Source organism: Salmo salar, chromosome 25 (assembly GCF_965601325.2).
Source record: "Salmo salar chromosome 25, fSalSal1, whole genome shotgun sequence".
NCBI lineage: Eukaryota > Metazoa > Chordata > Actinopteri > Salmoniformes > Salmonidae > Salmo > Salmo salar.
Window position 1 is genome coordinate 30,429,140 of NC_138315.1, and position 21,829 is coordinate 30,450,968.

General features: G+C 42.8%; 1 protein-coding gene across 3 annotated transcripts in view; it reads right to left on the reverse strand.

Annotated features, from left to right (window-relative positions):
- tsc22d1 (TSC22 domain family, member 1) overlaps nt 1–21,829 on the reverse strand; it is a 69,201-nt gene that overhangs the window by 6,649 nt on the left and 40,723 nt on the right. Inside the window, exon 1 of one of the 3 annotated variants that reach the window (XM_014173924.3) lies at nt 5,634–5,927. The exons of the other annotated variants lie outside the window; for them this stretch is intronic. Coding sequence (XP_014029399.3) covers nt 5,634–5,719 — 86 coding nt within the window. The 5' untranslated portion in view covers nt 5,720–5,927. Of the gene's footprint in view, nt 1–5,633; nt 5,928–21,829 lie in introns of those variants that run through there. 3 annotated transcript variants of the gene reach the window in all.

A 21,829-nucleotide genomic window follows, 5' to 3' on the forward strand; every position in this document is an offset into this window, starting at 1 on the left:
GATGGGTGGGATACCTGGGAGCAAAGGAAGAAAGGTGGGCACTGTTGAAGAATGTCTTAATCCTGCCAGCAGGGTGTAGAGATTAATACCAAACAGAGAGTTAGAGACACACTAGAGCCTTACACACTAAGAAAAATAGAACACGAAGTAGGGGTGTGTGGTTTCATAGGAAAGACAAAAAGGCTGTGTTTGGGCATGCACAGAGGTGGTCCAATATCACCGCATGATATTAAAATCCGATACAAAAATACAAAAAATTTTAGTATTTCATTTAACCTTTATTTATGTAACTAGGCAGGTCAGTTAAGAACAAATTGTTATTTACAATGACGGCCTACCCCGGTCAAACCCTAACCCGGACGAAGCTGGGCCAATTGTGCGCCGCCCTATGGGACTCCCAATCACAGGCGGTTGTGACACAGCCTGGAATCGAACCAGGGTCTGTAGTGACGGCTCTAGCACTGAGATGCCGTGCCATAGACCGCTGCGCCACTTGGGAGCGCATTAACGATAAACAGAAAATAGGCTACTACATAGTAATTAAGGCCACCCTTTCATCCAGTTATTCACAGATCTATCAGTCATAGGAAAGGCATCCATCTTTACACACAATTCACAGAAAGTTATCTAGTTCTGCAGAACTTGGGTTGGTGTTAGTATGAGGTTCAAACATAGCCCAGTGCTCAGTACAGAGTCCATCCAATAGTAACAGTGAATACATTGAGTGTACAAACATTAGGAACACCTTGCTAATATTGAGTTGCACACCCTTTTGCCCTCAGACTGGCCTCAATTTGTCAGGGCATGGACTCTACAAGGTGTCGAAAGCATTCCATAGGGAGGCTGGCCCATATTGAGTCCAATGCTTCCCACAGTTGTGTCAAGTTGGCTGGATGTCCTTTGGGTGGTGGACCATTCAATCAAATGCAGTAGATGTCACAAAGTGGTATACAGAAACCCATCCTAAAATCCCCAACAGCAAGCAATGCAGATGTAGAAGCACAGTGGCTAGGAAAAACTCCCTAGAAAGGCAGGAACCTAGGAAGAAACCTAGAGAGTAGCTAGGCTCTGACTGTGCCGGGTGGAGATTTATAACGGTACATGGCCATTAAGGACAGATTTTTCTAAGATGACCAGCAAGGGCAAATAATAATCACAGTTGTTGTAGAGGGTGCAAGGTCAGTACATCAGGAGTAAATGTCACTTGGCTTTTCATAGCCGGGCATTCAGAGGTTGAAATGGCAGGTGCGGTAGAGTGTTGAAAACAGCATTCTTGATACACACAGGAAACTTTTGAAATGGAAAAACCCAGCAGCGTTGCAGTTCTTGACACACTCAAACTAGTGCACCTGGCACCTACTACCATACCTCGTTCAAAGGCACTTAAATATTTTGTCTTACCCAATCACCCTCTGAATGGCGCACATACACAATCCATGTCTCAATTGTCTAATCCTTATTTAACCAGTCTCCTCCCCTTCATCTACACTGACTGAAGTGGATTTAACAGGTGACAATAAGTCATCATAGGTTGACCAGGTGAAAGCTATGTCATGGAAAGAGAAGGTGTTCCTGATATTTTCTACACTTCCTGTCCTCTTTGCCTGGAGGTGTCTTTAACCTATTAGACAGACCCAAATATACACCTGGGAAGAGCACAACCTAACCTCAGTCTACCTAAACACACACAACACGGTAACACTGCGACCAAAGCTACTTAGCCCTGAGCTATACTGGGCTCCATTCATAAAGCACCCAGGGTCATAGTGGGACAGGCTTTCAGGAAGCTGCGCTTAACCAATGTTCTGTTCTGTTCCTTCTCAGTGTCACTGACCTGTACGTACGCAGCCAATGACAAGCAGCATATTGCTGAGGTCGGAGGTCACTATCTGGCATAATGGAAAGGTTAGAAGCACAGTATTTTCCAATCACAGAAGTGATTTATCAACCCCACCCTTAACCCAAACCCTAAATAAAAACAAATTCTAATAAAAAAATAAGTAGTTAATGTACATGGGCCATTCTGGCTCGGACCCAGGTATTTGAGCACCAATTCTGACAATACTGCTTCTTTTGTCCATTCGATATGTGATTTACTGATAAGCAGTTTCTGGGATGATGGCATGGAGTATGGGCTCAATAGGTAGATGTAGAGATTCCCTAAACACAGATCTAAGATAAGCTCTATTAAAAGCTCCATGTAGCCTAACATTTTGACCACTATGTAGCAGGGCCTTTAGTGCCATATGGCTGCATATTGCATAGTTAGGTTGGAGACCTACTGAAGTCAGTGATTCTCTGATCCCAATCCCACACTAATATCAGGACAAACACTCACCTACATCATGCATGCACCAACCACATACTGACCAATGCCATACAATCAGCATGCAACCTCAACACAACCATCACACAACTAAACTGACAAATGAAGTGACACACTTTAAAGTAGTATTACTACTACACTAGGCCTATAGGCATTACCGACACTGTGTTGTATGCCTCGAGTAAATCTGAGCTGAAATTCTTTTTGACCCTATTCCGTTAAAACAGAAAGAGCCTATGCGCATGTTGTAATCAAAATTCTAATTTTAATTGGCGCATTTCAAACTGCCCTTTTGTGATGTGCAGCCGGGAACTATGTATGTATGATGGCGAGTGGTAGGGTCGATAAACCAGTAGGCTTCTCCATCTCCGTTTAACCATTTAAGGTCGATGCCCACCCGGAAATATAATTTGCATAATAATAAACAAATCCCCATAAAAATGTGTCAGTTTAAGCTAGAGATATGCTTTTTTTGCATTGGCTGGGTCACAATCCACCGCTTCCACCTATGTAATACTTCCGAATCTGCGGTGAACGGTGACAGAGCTAGAACGGCGTTTGTCAGACCATGAAACATCCCGAAAATCTGTCTTCTCACAAAATCGTCTGTAGTGTCCGAGCGGTTTGGCTCTACAAACCCCAAAAGCGTCTTGGGACTCGTCTGAAGTCGGTACAGCCGATCTGCCAACTTCTGTCTGTAGCATCCGAACAGTTTTGGCTAGACACTAATAAGACCCCTCTGTGTAAAGGTAAAACTCTCACGAACATGCTTTGTTCTACGACGCCCACAGGTCTCACAAAACTCGCCTGAAGGTCCCCCAGTACCAGTCGAAAAAATTGAAGTATATATGGAAACTTCAAGGAGTCTTAAAATTCAAAATCAATTAGCAAAATTATTATTGGTATGACCTTCTTAAACCAATTCCATATAGCTAAGTAGTAACTAGTCGTCGACTGATTAATCGGAATGGCCGATTAATTAGAGCCGATTTCAAGTTTTCATAACAATCGGTAATCGGCATTTTTGGACGCCGATTATGACTGATTATATTGCAATCCACCAGGAGACGGCGTGGCAGGCTGACCACCTGTTACGCGAGTGCAGGCAGCAAGGAGCCATGGTAAAGTTGCTAGCTAGCATTAAACTTATTTACAAAAAAAAAAATCTATCTTAACATAATCACTAGTTAACTACACATGGTTGATGATATTACTAGTTTAACTAGCTTGTCCTGCGTTGCATATAATCAATGCGGTGCCTGAAATTGTGTCACTTCTCTTGCGTTCAGTGTAAGCAGTCAGGGTATATGCAGCAGTTTGGGGTCGCCTGGCTCGTTGCGAACTGTGTGAAGACCATTTTTTCCTAACAAAGACCATCATTCATTTTCCAGAATTTTACATAATTATGACATAACATTGAAGGTTGTGCAATGCAACAGCAATATTTAGACTTAGGGTTGCCAACGACGGTTCCGTATTTCACTGGAAGAATAAACGTTTTGTTTTCGAAATTATAGTTTCCGGATTTGACCATATTAATGACCTAAGGCTCGTATTTCTGTGTTTATTATATTACAATTAAGTCTATAATTTGATATTTGATAGAGCAGTCTGAGCGGTGGTAGGCAGCAGCAGGCTCGTAAGCATTCATTCAAACCGCACTTTCCTCCATTTACCAGCAGCGTTTCGCAATGCTTGAAGCACAGCGCTGTTTATGACTTCAAGCCTATCAACTCCCGAGATTAGGCTGGCAATGAAATAGTGCCTATAAGAACATCGAATAGTCAAAGGTCTATGAAATACAAATGGTAGAGAGAGAAATACATAGCATTCTGCAGCGATATAGCAGTCTGTAGCGTGGGCAAAAAGTTGCACCCCCAAAGTACTTTCCGCAGCTATGCTTGCTACTGTAGCTAGCTAGCTTCTTTGCAATGATTTGATGCAGTCAAGACAGGCACTACCAGATGGTATGATAGATTACCTATGGCATCAACAAGTTTGTCTAACTAGCACGAGTCGGTTTGGCTACTTTCGCTATCTTCCTCTGTGCCACACACAGCCTGTCACACACACCGGCCCTTGCACCTCTCTTGCCCTTCCCCCACCCTTCTGCTAAAACGAGTGCAGCGCACCAGCTTTCTCAAGTCACGCGATCAGGTCTCCATTGACATTTTAAAATTACGTTTTTATGGAAAAATAACATATTTAGACTATTCGGATGTCTGAAAAAACATTCATATTCTGAAATCACTTCAAATGCCCATCTCTACACTTAACACCAATCGTCAGACCAATCATTAGGCTGACCAAGACAAAAGAAAGACAATGCAGCTTAGTGCATCCCTTCCTTGGCTTGTTTCCAGACTCCTGTACAGTAAGAGCAGACATACAGTCTATACCTCTTCAACTACAGTATTAAGACACTAACCCTGTTAGCAGGCATGGTAGGGGAGGACTAGGTCGGTATAGTCAACAGTAGACTAGCTCCAGTAAGGGGGGACTAGGTCGGTATAGTCAACAGTAGACTAGCTCCAGTAAGGGGGGACTAGGTCGGTATAGTCAACAGTAGACTAGCTCCAGTAAGGGGGGACTAGGTCAGTATTGTCAACAGTAGACTAGCTCCAGTAAGGGGGGACTAGGTCGGTATAGTCAACAGTAGACTAGCTCCAGTAAGGGGGGACTAGGTCAGTATAGTCAACAGTAGACTAGCTCCAGTAAGGGGGGACTAGGTCGGTATAGTCAACAGTAGACTAGCTCCAGGAAGGGGGGACTAGGTCAGTATTGTCAACAGTAGACTAGCTCCAGTAAGGGGGGACTAGTTCAGTATAGTCAACAGTAGACTAGCTCCAGTAAGGGGGGACTAGGTCGGTATAGTCAACAGTAGACTAGCTCCAGTAAGGGGGGACTAGTTCAGTATAGTCAACAGTAGACTAGCTCCAGTAAGGGGGGACTAGGTCGGTATAGTCAACAGTAGACTAGCTCCAGTAAGGGGGGACTAGGTCGGTATAGTCAACAGTAGACTAGCTCCAGTAAGGGGGGACTAGGTCGGTATAGTCAACAGTAGACTAGCTCCAGTAAGGGGGGACTAGTTCAGTATAGTCAACAGTAGACTAGCTCCAGTAAGGGGGGACTAGGTCGGTATAGTCAACAGTAGACTAGCTCCAGTAAGGGGGGACTAGGTCGGTATAGTCAACAGTAGACTAGCTCCAGTAAGGGGGGACTAGGTCGGTATAGTCAACAGTAGACTAGCTCCAGGAAAGGAGGACAAGGTCGATATTGTCTATTTCCAGTTTCAGTCTTAGTTTACCTCTTGAGGTGCTGCTCCAGTTCCCAGAACAGCAGCTTCATGGCCATCTCGTCCTGGCCTTGCACCCGTACCACCCGCTCTCTCATCGGGCTGTCTGTTCACTCTCCTCCAGTAGAATCAGAAATTCCTATTTTCTAGTCCCTCGCACCCTTTCTTTTTATGTTCTCTGAGTCCCACCGGAGTGTGGAGAGCATTGGTAGAGATGAGGGGACAAGCCAGGGCTGCGTGTGTCAGTTGGTGTGTGTGTCAATCCTCTGCATGCGTCTCCAAGGCAGGAGAACTAGCGACTGATTGCACAAAAACAAGTGTAGGGCAGACGTGACATCACAGCACTGCAAGGTCATGTGACCTAGTGTTACATAAAAGCATCAACACAGATTAGCTTCTGCCTTGATGAGCACCGCTTCTCCTCCTCTCCCTGGTGAGCCCTCTCCCTCCAGAATGGGGTACATTTGGAGCCCTCTGTGTTTAGGACAGACCCCTGACACCCCCCCCACCCCTTATCTAAGGCAGGGAGTCTGGCCCCTGTATTTGAGCCAGGTCTTTTCCCGTCACTTCTCATCAGTAGGGTGGGCTAACAGTGGGCTTAACACCTGCACGCACAGAACGAGTACAACACACACGACTGCAGACTGTCAGCCAGCAGCCTGGGTTAGGGGAACACCACAGGCAAGGACAAAGCAGGGGGGGCTTACCTGTTGGTCACATGTCCAACTGTGGCAGTTTAGCCTAAAGAACACTGACCTGACCCATGATGAGACATTAAATCATACACAACTGACCACATACTTCATGCTCTATCCAATAACTTATATTGATTACGACACCTTTAGGGCTACAAGTGCTCTGATTGTTTGGTAAATTCAAGTGAACGGTTATGGAGGACTAGTGAGGCCCACAGATGGTGATTTGGTGGAAAATAATGTTGTAGAACATCATACTGTATTTTTATTGTTAATAGTTCTCCTAATTATGCCTGGCCAAATTAACCCTGAGGGGATTGATCCAGTCATATTGTATTTGTTTGGGAAATTTGGGAAACAGCGGGTTAAAGATGCTGCCCCTGTCCTTTCAGTCTAATCCCTACCATATATAATAGCCTACTTATTACACAACTCCCAGTTTATAAATAGCAAGTCTTAACATTCACTGTCTGATGGTGATTCCATGTAGGTCTATTTTACAAATATCCCCCAGTTTATACTGTCATATCACCAATGGGACATCTAGGCTCATTTCCATAGCCCAAAAATGCAGACTATCCTGGAAGTTTCAAGCCTGGATAGGACAACTATGGATGGAGTAATTCACTGTGGCAAAATGATGAGTAGCCATTTTGGCATTACGTTGTGGCGTGAGAGAGGTAGAAAGGGAGAGGGTGAGAGGTGCCATTTGAACATTTGGGCTGACAGCAGCAGGTCAAACAACAGAGCCGAGTCCTGCTCTCTCCGGCTCTCACCAGGGGAGAATGGACCAGATGCACCACCTCAGCATGTTGCTCTGTCTCAGAGAGCGACAGATAGGAATTGCCAGGGACCTCACGATATGTATTGCAATTCTCACGATTCTATATCTATTGAGATTCGATACTGCAATTCTATTGTGATTTGATGTTCCAAACATATTGCTCTCTATATGTCTGCTGCAGAGACGAGAGAGCATGATAAAATTAGTTGATCATTCATGGAAATAAAAAGTGCTGAAAACATGTTGGCCCACTATTTAAAAAAAGATGGAGAACAAGCTATGATAAATACCAGAGTTTTGATGTAGGTACACCCTACTAGCATTCGATAATTCTACCTAGTGAAAAAAACAAGTATGGAGTCAAGTATCGATATAATATCATCCAAAATAATACTGTGATAGGTTACTGTATAGTTTCCCCCTCCCCCCATCACTAAACATCATGTGGTCAACTGGATCCAATACATCTTGATAGGTTCAGATAGAGCTTTACAGTGCACCATTCAACAAGTATGCTCAAACATTACTAAGATCAGTACAGGTCTACTAAGCTGAGTTATCACATAGGTGCTCTGCTAGGCGCATGTATGGTCTGATCGAGATCAATGGAGAGGTGTCTGATTGAAAGTGCAGGCTGATCCGCACAGCGGTCACTACAAAGGTGTTTGTAAGAAAAACAAGAGCAGCAGGTATGACTAATGTGGCGTGAAACCTGGTATTAGCAGGACTAACACTCCGAAAACACAAACGCATGATGCACTGCTCAAAGACCTGTTGAACACACACAGCGCTCAAAGAGAAAGACCTGGGGCGGAAAAGCTGGCAATTCTTACATGAACCATGAAGAGAGGAGGGGCAACAGAGAGAGGGAAGACAGAGAAGTCAGAGACAGAAAGCAGAAAGAGAGAGGAGGACAGAGACAAAGAGAGAGGGGGACAGAAAGGGAGAAGGGGACAAACAGAAACCGAGAAAGCAGAGAGAGAGGGACAGAGACACACAGAGAGATGGGGAAAGAAACAGTCAGTCGTGCCTGCATCTGTAACAGTGGTGTCCCTCCAGTCAGTCTGTGTGGAGGCACTGGGCTGTTGATGAGAAGTGACACGAGGGGGGTGGTGATGTGAGAGGCCTTTACTATAGCCTAGAACCAACTGCTGCTCCCCTCCACATGCAACCACCAACACGGCTAGGCCACATCAATGTGTGTGTGGTATGAACTGGGGCTTATCCACAGAGACAAATGGTAGAGCTGTGCGATTTGGGGCGATGGGAGAGAAAGAGGGGACGATGACGCCAGAGGGAAGATGAGGAGAGGGAAGAGGAGGGGGGGGGGGATCTATACATTGGCCTAGAATACATTGGCCTAGAACTCCAGACGGCTAGCCAAACCAGAACATTACTTCCACTTTCCACTGCAGCAGCTGAGGGGATTGGGAGGGCTAAGCTGAGTTGGATGTATAATACTGCACACTCATCAAGTGTTAGGGGTCAGTCACATGTTATAGTGCATTAAATGGACCCCCTGCGTGGTAGCTTAATCAAACAGGATTGGTTGGCGCTTCCACACTATTAGCCTGGGGACACACACACGAGACAGAAAGACAGACGGGGCAGATGGATGGTTTGTGATTGTAACTCCAGACCAGGCCTTCACACTACCTGCTGGTTTGAACCAGATAATAGATCATAATCCATAATCTATTATGTACCAAATTGTTTTTCTTTTCTGGGAAATTAGACTGGATAAGTCTAGATAAAAATGCATACAAAAAAAATCATCCAGTATTCATGTGAGGTAACCTAGTACAGGTCCTCATCAATATACTGTCAGTATAAACTAGATATCTAAATGAACAGTGTGTCAGTAATCAACAATGCCAAATTCAGCACATACAACCTCACACACAATTAGGCTGATTTTTTCACAAATAGGTATTTTGGCCAACCAGATCTGATGTGAAAATAATATCAGAATTGGGCTGCCTGTGAGAAAGCAGACATATTACCTGCCACAGTTAACAGAAGGGTTAAGCTAAGGGCAGATGTGTACCATTCATGTAGAGCAGGCCTGGACAATTATTTTCCATGGAGGGCCACATTAGCATATATTTTTGCCATCGCGGGCCAGAATCATATTACAGGATTATACATGTCTATGACTGTGTTGACAGACATATCTACTGTAAATCACATCCAAATATGCTACTTATTTTACTTTTTTAACATGCACAGAAATAAACCACTTCCATGTTCTCCTTTTGGTAGGTATTTTCATTATTAAACAGGCAATGAACTACACGGAGGGAAAAGTACACTGTGCTTTCAGCACCACGGACAGAACTCTTGTTAACGGGTATGCACAAAAACACAAGAAAGAGAGAACGCTCAAGATTACATTTAAACTACTCAATGAACTCTCTGATGGGCATTGACTAGAGCAGTGAAGTCAGGTATAGTTTCTGACGTCGCTATGCGCAGGATTGCTGAGAGGTGAGAGTCAGTAACGGATTATCTGTGCCTTGACGTGTTATATTCTGTTCACATACATAGGTTGACCCAAACATCTTCTGAGCATAACTCCTAATCTTTAGAATGTTTTGTTCATCCAGGGATGCATAGAACCTCGTCAGTGACATTGTTTGAATAGTTCTCCAATCACTGCATCAGACTGAAGATCGATAAGCTCAAGTTGCAGGTCAGTAGAAGCGTTATCCACATTGAAGGTGAAAGGAGAGGAAACCAACACCATGTCATTTCCCAACACTTTGAAATTCTCACAATTCACTGTTCAAAGCACGCAGCAGCGATGTATGCTTCTCCCGCTGGTCATCTGATAGGGAACAGACTAGTCATGTCAGAAGGTGGGTGAGATTGTTGGCTTCTACTTGGCGGGTCAGGATGAGTCATTTTCCCTTGAAGGCTTTGACAAGGCTGTACATCTGATGTGCAAAAAGGACCTTCCCTTGTAGTTTGGAATTCAGTTCATTCATGAGGGCCATGATGTCCACAGTGAAGGCAAAATCAGCCAACCATTCTTTATCTTGCAGTTGACGGAAATCCACATATTTCCTTTCATTTACAAAAACTCTGCAATCTCCGACTTCAGGTCCCAGACCCTTTTAAGCACCTTCCCCAAACTCAGCCATCTCACGTTTGTGTGGAAGGGTAGATCTGCAAGACCCGACTGTCTCTTCCAACAGTGAGACAAACTGGCTGTGGTTTAAAGATTTTGCTCTTATGAAGTTTACCACTTTAGTGACTGTATCCACAACATGGCTCATTTTCAGGACACATTTACAGAGCACCTCCTGATGAATAATGCAATGCAGGAAAATTATTTTCTGATCTAGGTTCAGCTCAGCTACTTGATGTTGTATCCTTTTCAGAAGGCCAAAGTTTTATCCTGTCAAGTTTGGGCACCCTGGATACCTTTTCAAAACTCAGTCCCAGCTTTGCCACAAACTTATTAACCTCCTCCAATAAATATTTCCTTGTGGTTGTGCTCTTCATTAAGTGCACTGAAGCAAGCTCCTCTGTAATTTAACAGTCTGGGGTTATGACTCGTAAGAAAATCAACAATTGCACCGTGTCACGTCCATCACTGCTCTCATCCAGGGCCAAGGAGAAATAGGAGAAATCCTTTACCTTGTCTTTCAACTGTTGTTCCATATTCTCTGCGATGTCCTCAACACGCCGTGTCACTGTTCGTCTTGACAGGGAAACATTTTCAAACAGCTCTTTTTTTGTCGGGGCAAAGTATTACTGCAGAGTCAATAAAAAATTATTTAATGAATTCGCCCTCAACGAATAGCTTGCTATGTTTATCAATTTTGTGGGACAGTACATAGCTAGCTCTCACAATTCTGTCGTTTGCTGAATGCAGTTGTCAAAGGCCCTTATGCAACTGAGAAAGCAACTCTTTTGATGCCCTCTGCTCAGAAGACATATTCCTATATTTCTCTGCATGCTTTGTCTGGAAGTGTCAGGACAAGTTGTAGTCTTTCAAGAAAGCAATGCTCTCTTTGCACACTAAGCACACAGCTTTACCCGATACCTCAATAAATAAATATTTCAATGTCCACTCTTGGCTGGAACACCCTACATTCATTGTCTACTTTCCTTTCCTTTGAAAAACTCATTTTTGCACAATTTATAGCTAGCTAGCTACTATTTGTAACTGTGACGTGTGTGTCAGCCTGTCAGTCACTGTCTGTCCCCGTGCATTTATTTATATATTTATTTATATTGTGCCTTCGAAATAAAAGTCCCACAAGCGGTGGGAGTTAAATCATGACACAAAGGTGAGTATTCATTGGGGTTTTAATTTGAATAACAAATACATTCTTCAAAACTTTACAAGCCAAATTCTTTGTGACCGGAGCATGATTACGCATACCGCTCCCGGGCCGGCCTTTGCCCATGCCTGACGTAGAGTGTAAACCAGCCACCTGCTTTTAAATGCATTGGACAGGCTGTGTGTTTGTGCTTTTCCCAAAGATTCTTTGGAACTAGAGCAAACAAACACACACGTGTCAAGTGTACTATAAATTGGGGACATTGTGTTCTTGAGGACTGTTGCTCTATTAGAGGGGAGTGTGTTCATGCATGCATGCGTGTCTGTGGATGCATTTGTGTGATGTGCTCTGTACTCCTGTGCAGCTCATGTTCTACTGAGCAGCTTTTACCTGGCATCGGCAAGGAGACTTCAGAACACAAAACTGCAATAAAACACACAACCCATCCCCCACTGACATACACAAGAGAGAAGAAAGAATAGTGTGTGAAGTGAGTTAAGTACACAGACTGTAGTCAGAACTCTGATATTTCAGAAAAGCAAGGCCAAACCTCCCCATACATAATGTTTGTGTTTATCTCTAACCTCTTCAAATAGAACATCCCCATTCTAATCCCAATTCTCCACAATATAGCCTCTCTGTGTCCAAACTAGGGGATTTAATTTGTATGTAGTTCTATCCTTGAGCTGTTCTGGTCTATTAATGTTCTGTATGACGTCATGTTTCATGTTCTGTCTGGACCCCAGGATGAGTAGCTGCTGCCATCACAACAGCTCATGGAGATCCCCAAAAATAACACTTACTACAGATTTACGGCTCATCAAACTCCCCCTGCCCTGCCCTGCCCTCCCACCCTTCCCCCCTCCATCCCTCTCTTCATCGGTCCATCTGTCTGGTCCAGAATATCAAATTGGGTGTCAAATGAAAGCTAAGAGTATAGATTTTTGGGAAATTAAGGCATATACATTTTTTAACCCTTTCCCCATCTGAAAAATGAGGCATAAGCAAAGGCTTTGATTTCTGGATAAACATATGGAAAAGGGGTTTTAGAAAACATCTACCAGAAAAAGCTATCAGAAATGCATCAACACACAATAATGTTCACGGAATATCAACACATATATTTAGTTAAATTCATTGCCGCCTTTAAGAAATATTGCCTTGTAATTCCGTTACCAAAACCCTGCATATCTTCAAGATATTTTCTAATTTCTCTCACTCATGAGGGAGGATAATGAAAGTTCACAGAGTAACAAAATGAAAGACCTACCAATCATAGTGATTTTATTCATGAATTATTAAGTGATTAAAACTCATAACTCCGTTACCAATTTGGGAATGGAATTGCCCCAAAAAAAACAAATGGAATTACTGCAACTGAATTGGCTACAATGGGAAATCATAAGTCACAAACCACAGTTGGGTCACCTGCTAATGTCCTCCCTTCCACTGGCATGCTGTTATGTTGCGCTCAGAGCTGTTTTCTTACTCATTCTGTTGTCTGGTTGTCAAACCAAGAGAGTTAAAACAGTCTGGACAACCCCTCCCTCTCACTCTCCAGTTAATATCACCTCTTACTGACACCTACCCATGAGCCCACTATTTCCATTCACTGTGACCAGCATCCACACCCGCTGAGCACTGACCAACACCGGACATCCATGGACGTTAAAAAGTAGTTGAAATATGGTCACTCCACCCTGGCCTTGATGATAACATCCACAGACGAACCGGACTGGACCAAATCTGAACCCATCATAGAATTATGTTTCACAAGTTTGGATAGCACAGTACATTACAGTACAATGAGTAGAGCACAGTACAATACTACAGTTAAAACATAGTACAATACTGTACAGAAAAGTAGTAGAGTACAGTATATTGTACTGTACTGAACTCTACCCTACTCTGTTGTATTGTACTGCACTGTAGTCTACTGTGATGTCCAGATTTGTGAAACATGAAAATGACATTCATATCCATAATTATGCATTTCTGTGTAGTAGAGATCAGGGATCCATGATGTAATTCCGTTACCATAATTCCATTACAAGGTGTAAACCCACTTCACTTACTGTAGTTCAATAACCAAAAGAGATTTCTTTAAACTCAAGGTGCCATGTCATAGCTGACATCCCATTCTTTCTGCAGATATTTAACAGTCTTTGGAAAACGTGGTTCCATAAAAAAACCTGAGGGAGATTTTACCATAATTCCGTTACCAAAGATTGCATCTGTACATTTCTTGCACCAAATTCATTTTTGTACATTTTTCAGTAGAAATTGTTAAACGTAGTCCTTGTGCATAGATTTGTATGGTTTGTTAAACTTCGATAACGTTTTTTGTGTGACATACATTTTAAAGTGAATGAGCCAAAGCGTAATTCCGTTACCGTGGAATTGCCCTGCTCTGTCCTACTTCTGACTGGAACAGTAGTGGAAAACCGGTACAATCTGGTTTGGATGAAGAGAGAGAGGACAGCCAAATAGCTTTCCAACCTACAGCTCCATGACACAGCAGAGAGCTGAGGGTAGAGGGTATAAGATGGCAGTGGGCAGCAGCAATCACCCAGCCCTGCCCATCCATGCCCTCTCACAGAGACACATTAACTATGTGGCTCAGTGATATACCCACTTATCATTCGCTCTATCAGACTTGAATACTCATGTACACAGAGAAAACAAAGGTAGGCTACTACCAAGAGACCCTAACGGAGCCTCGAAATTCTTCTGAGCCAGAGGGTCTCAATATGGCTTTTCCTCACCGGTTCTCTGAAATGCTACAGTATAGCCTAATAATAAGTATCCATCTGCACATTATTGGACGAGGACATTACATAAAGTGGTTTAACTAAGGGACAAATGCAAGCAGCACTTAGCATAAAGTTATGTAATAAGCGGTGGTCCATGTTGTAGACCTTTTTAACGACTTTTTGAAGAGCAGCAAAAATTAACTGCGGAAACCCAAACAGCTAGCCAGCTAAACTAGCTAACTTAGTCAAGTTGTTTTCTCAAGGTTTTGACCATAGTATTCGTGGGTGGGATGGTCATTAAGTCCGGGGACGAATCCATTTTTGATAATGAAAGTTCAATCAATCAATCAAATGTATTTATATAGCCCTTCTTACATCAGCTGATATCTCAAAGTGCTGTACTGATATTGCACAGATTTGCAGCTGATGTCCTTGATCATTGGTGTGGGTTTTCCAATCCCTGTATGGCTGACCTAGGATGCAACCTCTGTCCACAACAGCACCCACAAAGCAGCGTCCATTATCCTACCAAAACTATGGCCTTGGTTGGGCTAGGATAACAGAACTGTAGATCTCAGAGCGGGTGACATCACCACAATAAAGGCTCCTAGAGTTGTCTCACTTGGTCTTCCCTTATTACTCGCATCCCATCTCCTCACCTGTATTGTATCGCAACTGTATTGGTGGAGAATGTACAAGGTCCCTCCCTTGTATTATTCTTCACTAATGAGGCGAGGAGAGGAATAGAGGAAGGATGAATTAAGAAAGAGCCTAGCACTCACCTGTCAACTAGCTCACATGTACTATACACTCACCCCTCTGCTACACTCACTCACCACCTCCGCATCAATCTAAACAGCCAGCAGAGCAGAGCAAATATAGCACCCACAGAATACATTGTGGGTATTTCATTCTGCTACATTGACTCAGATCACACAGTCGGTAGCTGAGTTACACTGTCCGTAGCATAGGTGGTGGTGAAAGGGGTGTGACTGCACACAGAGGTAAGCTGCAGGTGAGTTCTAGTGGCCACTGTGATGTAACACCCCCTGAAACTTGAAGTAGTGTCTCCTCCTGCCTAAGCATCTCTGCTGCAGGAGGATCTCTTCCTGCAAATTTGCTCAGATTTTCTTCATTCTGCTACACTCTCCAGTGGTTGGCATGCTAGCTACAAGTGTCATTTGAGCAGGGATGTGTCCCGGCCAGCCATACAGGGATGGAACTCATACATTACATGGCTACTTTGCAGACCATGGAAAAAGTGACACTTCACTGTAGTCACTCTCCAGGTTATTTTTCTATTGCCTCCACTATGCGTGCTCTACCCTCTTGGTTAAAGTGGATGTAAGATTTTCTTATGGCATGCATAACCAACGCAGACATACAGTGCCTTCGCAAAGTAGTCAGACCCCTTGACTTTCTCCACATTTTGTTACGTTACAGCCTTATTCTAAAATTGATTAAATTAAATTTAAAAAAAACTCTGCAATCTACACACAATACCCCATAATGACAAAGCGAAAACAGGTTTTTAGAAATGTTTGCAAATTTAATACAAATAAAAAACAGAAATACCTTATTTACGTAACTATTAAGGCCCTTTGCTATGACTCGAAATTGAGCTCAGGTGCATCCTTTTTCCATCCTCATTGGTCATCCTTGAGAGGTTTCTACAACTTGAAAAATTCAATTGATTGGACATGAGTTGGAAAGGCACATACATGTCTATATAATGATCTCACAGTTGACCATGCATGTCAGAGCAAAAACCAAGCCATAAGGTCGAAGGAATTGACTGTATAGCTCCAAGACAGGATTGTGTCGAGGCACCGATCTGGGGAAGGATACCAACAAATGTCTGCCTCATTGAAGGTGCCCAAGAGCAAGCGGTGAAGAAGGGCCTTGGTCAGGGAGGTGACCAAGAACCCGATGGTCACTGACAGAGCTCCAGAGTTCCACTGTGGAGATGGGAGACCCTTCCAGAAGGACAACCATCTCTGCAGCACTGCACCAATCAGGCCTTTATGGTAGAGTGGCCAGACAGAAGCCACTCTTCAGTAAAAGGCACATGACAGCCTGCTTGGAGTTTGCCAAAAGGCACCTAAAGACTCTCAGACCATGAGAAACAATATTCTCTGGTCTGATGAAACCAAGATTGAACTCTTTGGCCTGAATGTCAAGCATAACGTCTGGAGGAAACCTGGCACCATCCCTACGGTGAAGCATGGTGGTGGCAGCATCATGCTGTGGGGATCCTTGATGAAAACAAGTTCCAGAGCGCTCAAGACCTCAGACTGGGGCGAAGGTTCACCTTCCAACATGACAACGACCCTAAGCACGCCGCCAAGACAACGCAGGAGTGGCTTCAGGACAAGTCTCTGAATGTCCTTGACTTGCTCAGCCAAAGCCCTGACCTGAACCTGACCAAACATCTCTGGAGAGACCTGAAAATAGTTGTGCAAGCAACACTCAACATCCAACCTGACAGAGCTTAACCTCTCTAGGCAAAAGGACCATTTGTGATGTTTCTGGGACATATTGGAGTGCCAACAGAAGAAGATCTCAAAAGGTAAGGCATGAATTATATCGTTATTTCTGACTTTTGTGTCGCCACCTGCCTGGTTGAAAATGACTGTTATGCATTTGTATGATGGGGCTCTGCAGAGAAGAATGGGAGAAACTCCAAATACAGGTGTGCCAAGCTTGTAGTGTCATACCCAAGAAGACTCGAGGCTGCCTAAAGGTGCTTCAACAAAGTACTGAGAAAAAGGTCTGAATACTTATGTGATATTTCAGTTAATTTTGAATACATTTTGAATACATTTGCATTATGGGGTATTGTGCGTAGATTGAGGGAAAAAAAAGATTTAATCAATTTTAGAATAAGGCTGCAACGTAACAAAATGTGGAAAAAGTCACGAGGTCTGAATACTTTCCGAACACACTGTATGATGGGATTTTTATTGGCCTTGTGGGCATGTCCAATGCACCTGTACATGTGGCTTGTCATTTCTATACTGAAACAGGATTAACAAATCCTCACACATTGTTTACATTTTGTTGAGATGTTTTCTCCATTATAAATGATACAATTTGATATAGGAAAAGCACTCACATCTGAGAACTTGTGTGGGAAATAATTTGCTGATACTAGCAAGATCACTGTGGGTTTTTGTTTTTTTATCAGACAATTAACGAGGCTAACCATGTTGAAGGACGCCAGCTACTGTACATGCCGACATGAAATGGATTAGTGCAAGCCCCACCCTTGTAATGAAGGTAGGCTCAGGAGAGAGACATTAGCAAATATCACTATCATGAGGGTGTGCAGAATGGAATATTTTAAGGTTAATTTGCAATTTGTTTGCTTCGTGTTATATATCATCCTGGTGTAATTAATATGCAGTTCACAATTATTACCACAAGGTAAACAAACCACTGGCTAGGTCTCGTAACGTGAGGTTGATAATACATGCCTAGCACAAGCTAGCAGTTCATTAAAATTACAGTACGTTTGTTGAAACTAAGTGGGCAATACACCTGGGTAAAATATAGTTGCGTTTTGGAGGAAGCAAACAAAGACCTAGGAGAGAGATTGGAGACAGGACGGGACGGGGGGAGGTTGATTGTACTGCTGCTAGCCAACTTTTGATGTAAACAATTAGTTATATTGTTGGCTGTCGTGAGGGAACTTCATCTATCTAGCTGAATAACCAGGTTATGCTCAGCTTTCTATACAGTCACATCACGTTAGCTATGTGGTTATTCCTGTGCTAGCCTAATGTAGCCAACACCACCAGAGCAAACAGATAAAACAGGAAATAAACATTGATCATTTTGTTTAGTAGATCTGATAGCAACAAGTCAGTGTGTGTATATAACTCGCTTGTTCAGTTTTTTGGTTGGCTCAAGAAATATGAACTTGTCATTTTGTGCTAGCAAGCCAACAAACTAGCAAGCTAGAAATGATGGGGTGCCGCAGCACCGAATGTTTACTGGGGAACCTCTTGGTTGTGCGGGCATATAGAACTTGCAATTGTTTTGACAGTTGAAAAGGTCTTCATAATAATAGTTCTCCCTGAACGAGCCGACTGAAGCTCCTGATTACATGCTCCAATACACCCAGTCTCCATAAGTCTGTCAGGCCAGAATATAGGAGAAATTACATCATTTACACATTAAATGATGAACACAGAGCAGTAACTGCTCACTCTCAAATCCTCCTGTGTTCACTGTGTGAGAAACTGGACCTGTAGAAAACCTAAAACGCAGGTGGAAGAGTGAAAATTGGTACACTACACCCGCAATAACATCTGCTAAACACGTCTATGTGGCCAACACAATTTGATTTGATTAACACTTGAATATTGACTTAAAGAGATGAGTTTTGTTGATCTGTAATCTGCAGTTCATTCTGGGAGGCCGTCAATCTTAAACCCTGGCCTGTAGAACTATAGGATCTTACCCATTCCTTCCTTCCTCCGTGTGTGCGTTGTATCTTATTAGATGTCCAGAGAGAGAGAGAGAGAGGAAGAAGTGAGTGGATTAACCTGTTGGGGATAGGGGGCAGTATTTGCACGGCCGGATAAAAAAACGTACCCGATTTAATCTGGTTACTACTCCTGCCCAGTAACTAGAATATGCATATAATTAGTAGATTTGGATAGAAAACACTAACGTTTCTAAAACGTTTGAATGGTGTCTGTGAGTATAACAGAACTCATATGGGAGACAAATCCTAACAGGAAATGGAAATCTGATGTGTGGAATCACTTCAAACCTTTGCCATTGAAACACACAGGGACTTATTAATCATTTAGCACTTCCTAAGGCTTCCACTAGATGTCAACAGTCTTTACAAAGTGGTTTGAGTCTTCTATGGTAGAAACTGACCCAAAGAGAGGCTTGGGAAGTTGGTCACAGGGGGAGGGCCATTACTACTATGACGCGGGCGCCCATGGGAACCCTTTTGTTCCGAAACGTTTAGTAAGACAATGCAATCGTCCGCCTTTAATATTATTGAAGCTCTGGTTGAAAAAGGCCCTAAAGATTTATGTTATACAACGTTTGACATGTTTGAACGAACGTAAAAATATATATTTTTTGCACATTCGTGACGACAAGTCCCGCTCGCTTCAGTACATTATGAGTAGCCTTCGGTTCCCAGACAGGTTAACTAGAGACTGCGTCAGGCCAAAGGCAGTGACGACGGAGGGCTAACATAAGAAGTGCGTGATCCCACACACACATGGCTCAGTGGCTGCAGCGCCATACATGGACTACGGAAGTTTACATACACTTAGGTTGGAGTCATTAAAACCTCTTCTGTTTGAATGACGTCTGTGAGTATAACAGAACTCATATGGCAGGCAAAAACCTGAGAAAAATCTAACCAGGAAGTGAGAATTCTGGTGCTTGTAGTCCTTTCAAGTCATTGCCTATCGAACACACAGTGACTTAGGGTTCATTTTAGAAAGTTGTTTAAGGCATCTATGATGAACAGAGAGTGAACAGAGGAAGTTGGAAGTTGTTGACTCAGGAAGGTACTGGCGTTCATTGGCGCACATTCACGTGAGAGTTAGCTGTGTTCCAAAACGTTTTTCAAGACATTGCAATCGTCCGGTTAGAATATTATTGAAGTTCTAAGTGATAAAGGCCCTAAAGATTGATGCTATACAACGTTTGACATGTTTGAACGAACGTAAATAGAATTTTTTTTACTTTTCGTCGTGACATTTTCCACGCGCTTCCTACACTTGGAGTTGCTAACTGAACGCGCTAACAACAAGGAGCTATTTGGACAAATTATGGACTTTATCGAACAAAGCAACATTTGTGGACCTGGGATCCCTGGAAGTGCCTTCTGATGAAGATCCTCAAAGGTAAGTGAATATTTGTAATGCTATTTATGATTTTAGATGACTCCAAAATGGCGGGTATCTGTATTGCCTAGTGTATTTTTCTGAGCGCAATACTCAGATTATTGCAAAGTGTGCTTTCCTCGTGAAGCTTTTTCGAATTCTGTCACAGCGTTTGCATAAAGGAGATGTTCATCTATAATTCTTTGAATAACAGTTTAATATTTTATCAACGTTTATGGTGAGTATTTTTGTAAATTGTTGTGCTGGTTCACCGGCAGTATTGGAGGCAAAATATTTTCGGAACATCACGCGCCAATGTAAAATGGGGTTTATGGATATAAATATGAACTTTGTCGAACAAAAAAATGCATGTATTTTGTAACATGATGTCCTAGGAGTGTCATCTGATGAAGATCGTCAAAGGTTAGTGCATAATTTTAGCTGGTTTTCTGTTTTTTGTGACGCCTGTCCTTGCTAGGAAAATGGCTGTGTGCTTTTTCTTGTGGTGGAACTGTCCTAACATAATCTAACTTTATGGTTTCGCCATACAGCCTTTTTGAAATCGGACAATGTGGTTACATGAAGGAAACGTGTACCTTTAAAATGGTGTAAAATAGTCCTTTGTTAGAGAACTTTTAATTATGACATTTTGTGGTTTTGAATTTGGCGCTCTGATTTTTCACTGGCTGTTGAATAGTGTGAACCGCTAGCGTCCCACCTGCCCAAGAGAGGTTAAGTGTATGTAAACTTCTGACCCACTGGGAATGTGATGAAAGAAATAAAAGCTGAAATAAATCATTCTCTCTACTATTATTCTGATATTTCACATTCTAAAATAAAGTGGTGATTCTAACTGACCTAAGACAGTGGAATTTTTCAGGAATTGTGAAAAACTGAGTTTAAATGTATTTGGCTAAGGTGTATGTAAACTTCCGACTTCAACTGTATATTTATTTACCTTGGGTGTGTATTTATGGACCACTAACACAGTGAGAGAATGAGTCCATCTACCGGTATGCTACTTTAACAGAAAACCACAAAGGTATTTCTGTGCTAATTAACTCAAGACACTGGCCTGTGTCCTATGTCCTGAGTTGTAACACACTCACAGATACAACCTACAGCATATCTACTACTGTTGAGGCCAATGTAGTTGCTATGCGCATATGAGTGTGTTTATATTATGATATTAAGAAAGCAGAGGCCAGAGGGACAGAGAAAAAGAGAATAACAAAGGAAGAAAAAGCCAGAGGGATGGAGCGAGAGAGAGTAGCTGTGGTGCGTGGGTGGAAGCGACCGGTTTGAACCGGTCAGCTGTGACTCTTACTGAGTGTCGATAGGACAGCCCCTTTTACAGCAATGCATCCCTGCAGGACAGTTAGAATGCTTTAGCCAGAGGCCTGCAGTAGTAAGTAAATACATGGGGCCTGGGGCCATTTGGGGTCCACCATCTGATGCCATTACTGGTCAACGCTGTCAAGTGGTCAAAGTGAAGACTTAAATGAACATTTAACACGTCACAGTTTTATGTAATGGCAGAGGAAGAGAACTCTTACCTACAGATGGGTAGCGAAAGGGCAGGTCAGGAGAGAACATGGAAAAAAGAGAGGGAGACAAACAGATGAACATATAGTACACACACGGATCTACAATTGTGCGACTGTGCCACAAGTCACTTCTGAACAACGGAATGATGCCGAGACTCAGAATTTTCACTTTAAAAAAGTATGCCAAACAAAAAAAAAACATTGGTTTCAAAGTCTAACAAATCATACAACTCTATGAACAAGGACTACTTTGAACAATTTCTACAGAAAATTTCA